This window comes from Cinclus cinclus, chromosome 6 (genome assembly GCF_963662255.1).
Source record: "Cinclus cinclus chromosome 6, bCinCin1.1, whole genome shotgun sequence".
In the NCBI taxonomy this organism is placed as follows: Eukaryota; Metazoa; Chordata; class Aves; order Passeriformes; family Cinclidae; genus Cinclus; species Cinclus cinclus.
This window is the reverse complement of record NC_085051.1, coordinates 57,307,718-57,319,972: the sequence shown is the minus strand read 5'-3', so window position 1 is coordinate 57,319,972 and position 12,255 is coordinate 57,307,718. Positions and strand designations below refer to the sequence as shown.

The 12,255-nt window shown below is 53.2% G+C and overlaps 1 protein-coding gene across 1 annotated transcript; it reads left to right on the top strand.

The window, feature by feature from the left end:
* The first annotated feature begins 5,726 nt into the window (after positions 1–5,726).
* SIX6 (SIX homeobox 6) lies at positions 5,727–8,258 on the top strand. Its single transcript, XM_062494883.1, has 2 exons — positions 5,727–6,853; positions 8,005–8,258. Exons 1-2 carry the CDS (start codon positions 5,850–5,852, stop codon positions 8,171–8,173), a joined length of 1,173 nt encoding a protein of 390 aa, XP_062350867.1. The 5' UTR covers positions 5,727–5,849; the 3' UTR covers positions 8,174–8,258.
* Positions 8,259–12,255: the final 3,997 nt, after the last annotated feature.

Genomic DNA, 12,255 nt, shown 5'->3' with positions numbered 1-12,255 from the left:
AAAGCCGACAGGGACTTCCCGGTTAATTCCCCCGAGGGCCTGTTCCCACCGGGGCTTGGCAGGGTCCGGGAGCTCCTTTATCCACATATTTATTGTAAGGACTGCCAAGCCGAGGTTATCACTCCGTACCCATTAAAAAAAAAAAAAAAAAAAAAAAAAAAAAAAAAAAAAAAAGCTTTCGGAAGCTGCAGAAAAGGGAATTTTGTATGTCGCTCGTTCTGACTTGTTTGTTTTCTCTCGCTTCCCAGCAGAATCTCTCTAAAAAGTCCCCAACTAACCCCAAAGCCATAAACAACCACTTTCATTACCGATGGACAGAAGGAAGGGCTCTTTCATAGTATCATCTCTAATCAATGATGAATGGGTTGCATTACTCTGAAAAGAAACGTAGCCAAGTCAGGGCTCAGAAAAGGCATTCAAACCTTCTCCCCTCTGCTGGCAGACCCCCAAACCCATCATCCTGTTAGCAGACGAACGCTGCGCTGCCTCTCGTTGAGCTCCACGCCCCTCTCCTGTGTTCTGGCGGCTCCCCCCAGTCCTGATTGCCGACTCTTCCAGCTGATGGAAACCCAGGACCTCCCCCGCAGAGAGCACAGGGCACCCAGTGCCCTAGCAGTACCTATCATCGAGTTTGGGAAGGTCTCTGGAGACCCGGCCAAATACCCCCAGAAGAAAGCAGGGAACTGTCGCTGCCTGATTTATGGGGATAATGGATGGAAGGTTCCTGTCCTCACGAAGCTGCTCCGGGATAAATTTTCTCCTTGAAGCAGGGCTATAAATTCTGGATCCCAGGCCGATGCTCACCTTCAGCCCGGGCCCCAAACCTGTTTCCAAGCCCGGGGTCGTGCCTGACTCCCACATGGTACCCAAAGCTGCGGAGGAGCTCCCACCCAAGGAAGGAGGGACCCCAGGTCCTGAGCAGCCTTCAACCACAGCGAGTCACCTCCAGGAAGGGCTGAAGTCCAGCTCAGGAGGAGAGGAGAGGAGAGGAGAGGAGAGGAGAGGAGAGGAGAGGAGAGGAGAGGAGAGGAGAGGAGAGGAGAGGAGAGGAGAGGAGAGGAGAGGAGAGGAGAGGAGAGGAGAGGAGAGGAGAGGAGAGGAGAGGAGAGGAGAGGAGAGGAGAGGAGAGGAGAGGAGAGGAGAGGAGAGGAGAGGAGAGGAGAGGAGAGGAGAGGAGAGGAGAGGAGAGGAGAGGAGAGGAGAGGAGAGGATTAATGGGGGAGAAAAACACGACCAATCAAAAAAACTCCTATTTATTTGAATACTTTGTGATTTTGTTGCTTTTGTTGAAATATTCGGTGAAATCCTGATGGAAGCATATTGAGGATTATACAGGAACATCTGATGGTAGAAGGAGATTTGGTGGTGTGTGTATTTTCCTGCAGGTGAAGGCAGCAACCAACAAATCCCAAAGGATTTGAAACTTTAAAACCAGGGTCATAGCTGTACCCGAAAGAAAATTAAAGATTAATCTTGGACGGTAGATCCTTTCTTTCTGCAGCCATGACCTTGACCAGGGGCCTGTTCAAGAAATGTCTTTCCTTACCAATCTCAAAATAATTTAGATACTTTGAGTTTTCAGTGCATCTTTATTTTAACTTCGGATATACCAGCCACGGCCTGATTCTTCTTTTGACAAGTAACTTAAATAACACACCGAAGAACAAAAATTTAATTCATATATGGTATGAGAGTAGAAAGTGGGTGAATGTCTCTCCCTGTCCAACAGCATTTTAGGGACTCTTTGGTGCTTTCAACAGGTATCAGGAGCTCAAGTGCAGATTCAACCTGCCCACTCTCTCTAATATTAAGCAGATTACAGCTGTAAATGTAACTTCATTTTTAGGAAGATGTGGAAAGATTGATAGCTGTTATTTCAACAGTTATGGCACTCTTTAAAATAATAAGGCAAGCAGGTGAAACTCATAGAAATAGAGGTCGTTTCCCCACCAAGCATCCCTCACTCCAACATCCTGATCTTGAGGTCCTCCATCAAAGCTCCCGGATGGCTCGGTGGGAAACGCTCCCGAAAACCCCGTCCCCACTCCCCGAGGGGGGCTGACATTTCCAGTAACCTTTTCTATCCGCGGCAGCGGGCACTGTCCTCGGGCTGAGCATCCCCCGACTGCTCCGAGGGAGAAGGGTAAGAGCCAGCCGGGGAGGAGCACAGGGAGCATCCTGCTCTCTCCAGCCCACCCCCCCCCGTCCCCAGCGCTCCACGGCACCAGCCCGGGTCCTGCCGAGACCCATCCAAGGCCGGAAAATCCCGGCTGGTTTCCCAGATATCCGCCCGAGGGACTGCCTGCGCTCAGGTTCTCCCGGTCAGCATCCCTTAATGAACTCCCACATCTCTGACAATCCTACCGAGACTTTAAAGAGAGGTTTCTCCTTCCCGAGGGTATTTTTAATACACTACTTAACGCCAACCAAGGGCTTTAAAAATGTATTCGCGCCTCTGCTGCGTTTGAAGCTCTGTCTAGATAAATAATCCCCAGAGACTGAGATTCTAGGACCCAGGATAGCTGACAAATGCTGATACGAAGGTATATAGATATGTTGCTCAGTGGTTTTTTTTTTGCTTTAAGACTCTGAGGAGAGGGGAATAGGTCCTGTCCTGAGGCCAGAACCCCCGTGTCCATGCAGGCCGTCGAGATGCTACAGATGTCTGGTCATATTTTTGATAAATATATTTTGATGTACGATTTCACTTCTTGTTCTCTGGTGAGTTTGTCTCTGCATGGTTAACTCATCACGCTACCTGTAGCAAGGGTCAAAGTTGTCAATAAAATAAAATTAGATAAAAGTAGCTATCATTTCTGGGTATTAATGTCACGAGTAATGTTTCTATTATATGGGAGGAGAGAAGGGGAAAGAAGAAAATGGGGGGAAAGGGCCGAAACGAAGGAGGCACGGCCAAGTGCATCCCCAGGCTCGCCCGCAGTTATAATAAGACTTGGGGGCAGAGCCAGGAGCTTGAGCACCGCAGGAATCTCGGCTTTTCCGGGTGCAGCATCGCGTCCCACGGGAATGGGGTCGCTCCTGGGGTCGCTGCGATCTCTGCGGGGCGCGCTCCGGAGGCAAAGCCCGGTCCGGTCCGGCCCGGTCCGGCGGTAGAGCTCTTGTGGAGCGGCGGGGCAATGGCGAAGCTGCCGGGGTCCAGGTTATGGACAAAATTCCCTGAGAGCTGGGAAAGGGATGGAGGGCTCCCCTTGAAGCTGATCTCTTTCGGCCCTGGTGGCACAAAGCAAGGAGCCCTAAGAACCTTTCCCAAACAGGGACTGGATTTCCCAAATCCAGTCATACCGGACCGTGCCACTTCACAAAACCAGAACTCATCGTTCCTAGTTGGCGACGGTGCAAAACTATTGGGACTGGGTTGGTTTTCCGCCTCGGGTGACCCTTTAAATGGTTAACCCAAGGTTCCTGGGTCCATTTCGGGGTCGCTTTTCTTTCTCTTCCTGTCCCCTCCCAGCAGTGCTGCCAGCATCGCCCCACCCGGGCCGATTTCTGGGGAACAAAGGCTGGGGACCTGGGGGACAGCCCCTCACCCCTGCGAGCTGCTCTTAGGATTCATTTCTTTAGCCTACAGCCCTGGCTTTCATTACGGAGCCTGTCTCTCTCTGTTCATGGTTATTAGGCTGCAACCCAGTAGCTCCCTCACCAGATCATGTGTATGATTTTAAAAAACAGCAGAAAAAAAAAATAAAACAAACCTTCAGTAATATTAGTAATCACCTTCATCATCACCATCATCATCTGGCCGTTCTAAATTGGCTACCCATTAACACAGGCTTTCTATCCTTCCACGTCTCTCCCAGCAGAGGTTTTCCTCCATCAGCCCCGTCCCGGGACGCTCGGCGGGGTGGGCTGGGGGCGGCGGGGCAGCTCCTGCTCGGGGGAGCGCGCCCGGAGCCGCCGAGGTCGCCGCCTTCTCACCTGCTCCCTGGGGAAGCCGATGCTCATACTGAGGCGGTCTGGAGGCTTTTAAAATCCCTACCCGAGAAGGTTATTTGTGATCTTTCGTTGACTTGGTCAAATTATTGTTTTTCCCTAACGGAGAGGACAGTGGTGGGATGGAAGGCTGGAAGAGGACTCTCGGCAATATTTATAGATTGTATTCTCCTCTAATTTTTTCTCCCCTTTTTCCCCCCACCCCAAGCAAATTGGCAAATCAAACCTGGGTGAAGGTGAAGCCGAAAAGTCACTCCTTTTATTTTTTTAAGTTTCTATAGAGTATCTCTGAAGTCCTGAGTTTTGTGTGCGCTTTTATGTCTCCCCAGCTCTGTCGAGTTTTATGAAAATGAGCAGTATTGAAAGCTTTTCCATCCCGCTAGCTGTGAGCCTCACATAAATGATGTAAATGGCTCGAAGGGTTTTTTTCAAGTGAACTGTGTAGATCTGTGAAAATAATATCAGGGTTTTCCGTCAGAATGAGCTTAGCACTGTACTGAGGCGTACCATAATCTGACCCGACACCTCCGACCATCTGCGCTATCTATCTGCCTTCTGATTTACCAAATCTTCACAAGCAAAAGACAAATTGTACTTGATACTAAAGAAAAGACGGCGAGCCTCAGTCCAGCTCCATTTCTGCGGAGAAATGATTGGAGAAAATGTAAATCTGTTTAATTTCGGTCTACAGGCAACTAGCAAAAGAGCTTTCTTAAAGAAGAAAAGAAAGGAAAAGAAAAACAATAGGAAAAAAATAATAAGGGGGAAAGAGACAATAACAAGATATCAAATTAAGAAGGAATTTTTTTGACAAGAGTTCTAGAAAAAAAAATACATTGCAAAGAGCAGAGGGGAGAACATATTGAGCTTAATTCAAAATATATGCTGCCTTTCCGAACACAGTCCCTAATATTCATGGGAAAAAATTTCCACTGAGCAATTATTTGTAGAATAAAGAGTGGCTTCTTGATCATCCTCCCTTTCTCTACAGAAACTCAATCGTATCCTCGCAGCTCAGAAAGTGATTTCATCCCACCCCGAGTCGTCTCGAGTTGGCCCCGCTCCTCCGAAGGGGCGCCCGGGGCTCACCTCGCACCCAGCCCCGCGGTCTCTCTCTCGAGGCACCGAGGGGGGATGATTACTACGAGGTGATCAATATTTCAAAAGATGCCCGAAATCTGCTTTAAGTCGTTTTCCTGACCTACAAATGACTTCTCACTCCTCGCGACTATTCTCGGCATCTATTCAGGACCATTCAGCCGAAAACAATAAGGGTTTAAATGTCAAAAAACAAAACAAAACAAAAAACCCCCCAAAAACCGTTTTGGTTGAACGGGGAAGAGCGCTGGGCTCTTTGCAGAGAACTCGTCTTAACCGAAATGGGAAGTCACCTACAGGGGGAAAGAGGAGTTTTTCCCTAAATCTCGGCTGTTTCTGCGGTCCTCCCGCTGCATCCATTGTCAGTGACACTCCCAACATCACAGTCACTGTTACGCAGCCAATTTTTTAATCTGATTTCTCAGCTCTGCCTTATCGCCCTCTCCTCCCGCGGGTGCGCGGAGCTCTGCGCGAGCATCACCGGGCCGTACCCCGCAGCTTCACCGGGGAGGATGTGGGGGTCCCGGCCGTCCTGTCGCCGAGACCACTCCCTCCAACCTGCCGCCAGCACCCTGAAGCGGGGGCCAGTTTCCCTCGCTTCCCTCCCCTCAGCCTGCCTTCCCCGGGGCGGCCGGGCGGCTTTGCCCTGCCCGGGTCGGCGGGGCAGGGCGGCGGGGTCGCGGTCCCCGGGGAGCGGCCGGGGCGCCGAGGGGGAGCGGAGCGGAGCGGGGCGGGGAGCGGGGCGGTGCGCGGCCTTCCGCCGTGATTGGCAGCGGCTGACAGTGAGTGGCAGCCCCGCCATGGAAACCCGGGAGCCAATCTGCCGAGCCCGCAGCAAATCAGCCGCTCCCGCAGCAGCGCGGCGGCGGCGGGGAGCTGCGCTTGTGCTTTTTCTGGTTTCCTTTTTTCCTTCTTCTTTTTTTTTTTCTCCTCTTTTTTTTTTTTTTTTTCCTTCCCTCCCTCCCCCCCCGCCCGCCCTCCCTCCCCGCTCCATCCTCCTCCGCCTCGCCCCTGCCCACCGCCCCCAGTCGCCGGAGCTGCCGAGCGGTCCCCATCGCCTCTCCGCCCTCCGCCGTCCCTCCCGCCGCAGCTCTGACGGCGCCGGCGGAGGCAGCAGCGGAGCGAGGGGCGGCCCGGGGCCGCTGCCCCTTCCCCGCCGCGGGGCTGTGTGCGGTGGCGGCGAGCATCGCCGGGGGTGCGCGGAGCGCGGAGCGGAGCCCGGCGCCGCCTCCATGTTCCAGCTGCCCATCCTCAATTTCAGCCCGCAGCAGGTGGCCGGGGTATGCGAGACCCTGGAGGAGAGCGGGGACATCGAGCGCCTGGGGCGCTTCCTTTGGTCCCTGCCCGTGGCCCCCGCGGCCTGCGAGGCGCTCAACAAGAACGAGTCGGTGCTGAGAGCCCGGGCCATCGTGGCCTTCCACACGGGGAACTACCGGGAGCTCTACCACATCCTGGAGAACCACAAGTTCACCAAGGAGTCCCACGCCAAACTGCAAGCCCTCTGGCTGGAAGCGCACTACCAGGAGGCGGAGAAGCTGCGGGGCCGACCCCTGGGGCCGGTGGACAAGTACCGGGTGAGGAAGAAGTTCCCGCTGCCCCGCACCATCTGGGACGGCGAGCAGAAGACACATTGCTTCAAGGAGCGGACGAGGCATTTGCTGCGGGAGTGGTACCTGCAGGACCCTTACCCCAACCCCAGCAAAAAGCGGGAACTGGCTCAGGCCACGGGACTTACCCCCACGCAAGTGGGCAACTGGTTCAAAAACCGCAGGCAAAGGGACAGGGCAGCAGCCGCTAAGAACAGGTAAGGTGCTGCCCGTCCCGTCGGGACACAGGCTCCCCCTTAGGGAGGCCGGAGGCTGCGGGGAGGCGGTGCGAGACCGCCGGCAGAGGATGGGGGAAAGGAACCCGGGAGATTTCTCCCCGGGAAATGCAGCGAGTTAAAACACGAGCAGCGGGAAAACGCTAAGGCTTTTTAATTACTTCGATTTTATAGGGGAGGATCCCCGCGCTGGCTCCCTCTTGGCTGCCCTGTGGGGGAGCGGGACAGGGGGAGCAGGAGAGGGGGAGCCTGGAACCACCGGCTGGAGCTGGCGGCAGAAGGGCCATGTTCAGGGACTTAGCAGAGACAAATCCCCTTCAAAGTTTTGCCCGGCCATATAAATACTAGTTTGAGATATGTCCATCCTGAGAAGAGCCGGCCGTACACTCTGTGGGCCCTGTCACAGCCGCCGTCCACTGTTCCTCTGCCAGAAACAACCGGGAACATTCCTTGGGATATTGTTCTTGTTTCTATTTTATATATATATAAATATATAATAGAAATACAACACACACACACACACACACACATATATATATGTATATAATTTTAAAAAAAAAAAAAAAATATATGTTACAGAACAAAATCACTGCTCTGAATGAGCAGTGTTATCCCAACGCTAGTGACAAGCAGGAGTCCCAGCAAGCAGGGGAAGGAGCAGAGTTCCCCCTTTATCTCCTCCCCAGGATCCCAGGGTGGGGAAAATTCCCCTTGTCACCCCTCGGCCGGGTTGTCGCACGTCGGGGACGTGGGTACTGTCACCCAGAGCCCTTTCTTGTCGACTAAGGGAAGATGTAAGGCCTACTGGACGGGAGACGCCGCTCGGGAGCTGCTGCAGGGCATTACTGACCCCTAAGATGAGGCCCCGGTTTGGGGGCAGGCTGCGGAGGAGGGGGACAACCTTCCCCTGGGTTTGCCGACCGAGGAGCGGGGCTGACCCTGGCTTGGGAACCCGTTTTTTCAGACAGAGCTGAGGAAACGGGTGCCCACCCATCTTCCCCTCTCTCCTATCGCTGGTACAACTGGTGAGAGCCGCAGGTCGGGGGAGCCCCTGGGGGGGACGCAGGGGGCTGTCAGCGGGTGCCGGGGTGCGGAGGGCGGGCGGTGATGCTGTGTGTGCCGATTCCTTGCAGGCTACAGCAGCAGGTCCTAACGCAGGGCTCGGTGCGCTCGCTGCAAGCGGAGGAGGAGAGCGGCGGGGAGGCGGTGGGGGCCGCCTCCAGCCCCGCAGCCAGCCTCTCCAGCAAAGCGGCCACCTCCGCCATCTCCATCACATCCAGCGACAGTGAATGTGACATCTGACACCACCGCCGTGGCAAACCGCGGGGAGAGGGAGGCCCGGCTCGCCGGTGCCTGCAGACACGGCCGGAGCAGCGGGGCTGGCAGTGCCCGGCGCGGGCGCCGAACGCGGGGTACGGAGCGCTCCCCGGCCGCCCGCCCGCGCCTCCCTCCCAGCCCCGCAGCAGACTGCATTTAAAAAGTCATTGAAATCGTTGTCGCCTTTATTTCGAAGGATTTGCAGAATTGATGTCTGAAAAGAATAATTAAAGAAAGCCCAGAAAACGTAAAACAAAAAAAAAAAAAATTAAAAAAAATCAAAAAACCGAATGCCAAGTTGCAAAATGTCTGAGCCCCTGCCCTTATCCCGCAGGGTTGTTTCATGTTTAAAAGACGCTGTTCTTTTGGTTGGGTTTTGCTTTACTTTAAAGGGTTTTTATATATATATATATATATATATATATAATGTTTATTTACTTATTTAAGGGATTGCTATGGTAGATTTTTTTCTATTATTATTATTAATTATTATTATTTTTGGCTTGTTCTCTATGTGCACAGGTGACTTGTAGAGCATGTGCAGGACGAAACTGTATGAAGCAGCCTAAAACCATAATAAAATATTTGGTGAACGACCCTCGCATCTGCTTTGAAATGACGGTGTCGGTCTCAAGCCCGCCAGTTTACGCAGAGCAGATCTCCGAGGCCACGGGTATCTCAGCAGCCGCTCGGCAGGAACCGAACCAGCCGGTCCCTGGGACCGGGGTGATGTCTTTGCCAGGCAGGGAGCTGGGAGGAGCCGGGATGAGGCGAGAGGAGCGGGAACGGGGCTGGCGGGGGATGCGGGCTCCCGAGGAAGGGAAGGAGGCGGCATCGCCGCAGCTTCTTTTCTCCCAAGGGCTGAAGCTTTGGGGATTATCGGAGGCGAATTTTCTGAGTGGAACGAGGAGAAAAGAATTTAAAAATAATACTATGGAGAGGAATGGTTGGGGCACAGCCCCGCCGGGAAAACTAAGCTTCCTCCCTCACCTGGCAAAGGCAAGGAGAAGATGGGGAATTAACAGTTCTCCATGCCAGTGAAAGGCCATAGCGGGGGCGAAATTACCCCAAACCGCGACCTCTGCGATGTGCCTGTGGCAGTCCCCACCACCCGCTTCCCTCGCCTTGTTTTGCGGCAGTTTTGCTGGAGGAGACCAAACGCCAGGTCCAAGGAGCGTGCTAAGCTTTTTTCCCCAGCAGAAGGATTTTATATTATACAATTTGACATTGATCTTTAAAGCGCCTGAGCTGTGCTTTTTTTGTCTTCTCGGTCTCATCGCGTTTACTTCCCTGTCCTCAGAGAGATGCTTCCCCGGTAAGCTGATTGCTTGGCTCGTTTTATTTAGCAGCCGAAGCCTGGTACTGGGGGAAGCTGGGCAGCGCTGGGAGAAGATGCCCCGGCTCCCGCTCGGCTCCGGCTGCCTGCAAGGGCAGTGGCCAGGGGAGCGCAGGGGCATTTCAGCTCCGTGATAGTTTAATTCAATCCTGCTGCCTTTTATCGGGAGATGTATTCCCGTCTCGACAGTGACTTTTCCCTCTCTGTCTAAGTTTGACTTTAAAACCTGGATTCAAGGCGTTTACACCCGCCATGCCTAAATCTGCGTTTCGTCCACAAATGCATGTGCCTTGGTTTTCCTTAAAGACTACTCAAGGGATGGGGCAGATAGCAGGAATTTTTTAGCTGTTTTTTTCAAGTCAACTTGCAGTCAGCTTTTTCCCTGGTGGGGTGTAACAGGCAAATAATCCACATTTTAGGAGTGCGGAAGGGTCGGATCACAGGGCGGGGAGCGGGGCAGAGTAGGGGTCTCCACCTTTGTTTGGGGTACCAACCTACGGGAGGGTCCGGAGCGCTCTTTGCACTCCAAACCCTGAGGTTTGTTGCCTCCTGAACCCCACTGGATTTAAGCCGTTCAAGAAAAGCCCGGCTGTGCTGTTTAAGCTTCAAACGACGTTGGGGTTTTACCCTGGGTTTGGGGTTCGTTGATGGGCAGCGCTTCCCACCCACGAGGTTGCTTTGGGAGCAAAAGCGGGGTTCGCCCTCAAATTGGGATCCGCTGGAATCCATCGCGTTCTTTCTTTATTTCTTTTCTTGCCCGGGAAATCGGTGAACTGGATTCAATTTCTCTGTCGGCTCCTGCGGGCAGAGTAGCAGCGCTTATTGTGGGGAAATAAAGATATAAAGAGAGCGGAGAGCACATGCGCTCAGCGTCTGATAACGTGGGATTTCTCTCCAACTAAAAAAAACACCTGGAATTTGTTCAATAGGCAGCGGGGATGACATTGTCTCTGTCGACGAAGGGTTTGAGTATCATGAAGGATGCGGGATCTCCCGAGTGGGCAGCGGAGGGACCCTCCCGCGGATGCTGGCGGCAAGAGCACAAACCAACCCCTTCGGAGAGAGTGACCGGGGAGGGAAAGGTGCACGGAGCTCCCGTGGGAAGGGCAGCCCCGCTGCCCGGCCTTGCTTGCTGTAGGAGAACGGGAGAACCGAGCGTCTCCCAGCTCCGCTTCTTCCCCGCCGGAGCTCGGCAGCGACCGGGGCCGTTCGACCAATAAGACCCAAAATAAAAACCCGCGGTTTCCCCCACCCCGTCCCCCCGTTTTTGTTGTATTTTTTTTTAACTGCCCTTTCCCTTCCCTTATTGAAAGTGAATGTCCGTCCCCGGGCTTTTTCAGCAAATTTTTCCCCCTGAAGATCAGCCCAAACCGTCGCCCTCCCTAGCCTTTGGTTGTTTTAAAAATAATAATAATTATGAACGGTTAAGAGTGAAGGAGCTTGTATTTACATTAAACAAAACGCTCCGAAAAGGGTCACTAAAAAGTCTGCCTTGACCCCTCTCTCTCCGGCTTAACAAAGAAGGAAAATATTGTATCAAAAGTGAAGTGAATGGGGAGGGCGGAGAAGAGAAAAAGCTTTTCCTCTCTTCAGCTGGGAAGGAGGGGAGAAGTGTTTGAATATTTCCGTTTCTTTTGAGAAACGGGGCAGCCCCGGGCAAGGCTGAATGGGAAAGTCTTGTAAGCGGGCTGGGAGGCTGTCAAACTGCTCAGAGGTAATCACTGCTAATGAAGGGGTCTCCAGCCCTCCCTGGGACAAAGGATGCTTACGAGTGCTAGCCGGGGCTGAATACCTCTGAATACCTAATAAGTTTGCAAGGGGGAAAATGAGTGAGCTGTCCACAAATTGATCTTGCAAGGGGAAAAAAAACAAAAACAACCAAACCAAAACCATGAAAAAAACCCTTGCAACAGCAACAACAACAACAAAGGGAAAAGCAAAAGGCTTGCAGGTTGGGGAGAGAGCCTGGTTCTGGTGCAGCTGGGGACAGAAGGCCCACTTATCCAGGGAGCATTGTCCCAGTCACACGCTGCAGAGGAGGACTGCTGCTGCTTGCAGTGGAAACTGGGGTGGAGGGAGGGCTGGGGGATGCAAGAGCCTTGGAAAAGCTGCGCTGGCCTCTCCAAGCTGGCAGTACTGCCCCAGGTGCTGCCTGGTCCATGCAGGTGCCCCCTCACGCCCATCCTCGTGCTCCAGTTTGCACAAGGCTTGCAGAGCATTCATCCCATCCCCAAGCCCAGTCCCACAAAAGAGACTGTTCCTTATTTGTTCTGCCACTGCCTTTTGCCCCTTATCTAACCAAGGTGTTTTCTTTGCAGAACAGAAAAAGGGGGTGTCTGGAAATCTATTGAATATCGCACCACCAGCAGCACTTCTCTTGGCTGAGAGGGCTCCTGTACACAGGGTCAGCTTTAGCTTGCTGGCCTGGAGCTGGGTGCTGGGAGATGTAGGAGGGGGCTGGGTTCAGGGGGAAACACCCTTGTCTGACAAGAGGAACATGTGTGTGTGTCATAGCTGTGGGAAGCAGGAGAGTGAGCTGCAATTTGGACGCTTCACGCATCCAATTAACAGCTTGGGAGGATCAGACTCGCACAGATCCAGTTACCCCTGGCTGCTGCTGGGGTAATACCGTGAGACAGAGCGTAATACTCCCCAGCCCTGTCTGCCCCCACTTCTCAGCAATGCCAGGCACCAGCTTTCCCATGTTTCTGTTGTCTCTTTCTTCTCCAGG

Bases quoted from the DNA above. Each gene is read 5' to 3' on its own strand.
- SIX6 (XM_062494883.1), top strand. From the start codon at position 5,850: ATGGAAACCCGGGAGCCAATCTGCCGAGCCCGCAGCAAATCAGCCGCT. The intron at 6,854-8,004 runs GTAAGGTGCTGC...GATTCCTTGCAG, and splicing joins GCAGCAGCCGCTAAGAACAG to GCTACAGCAGCAGGTCCTAA.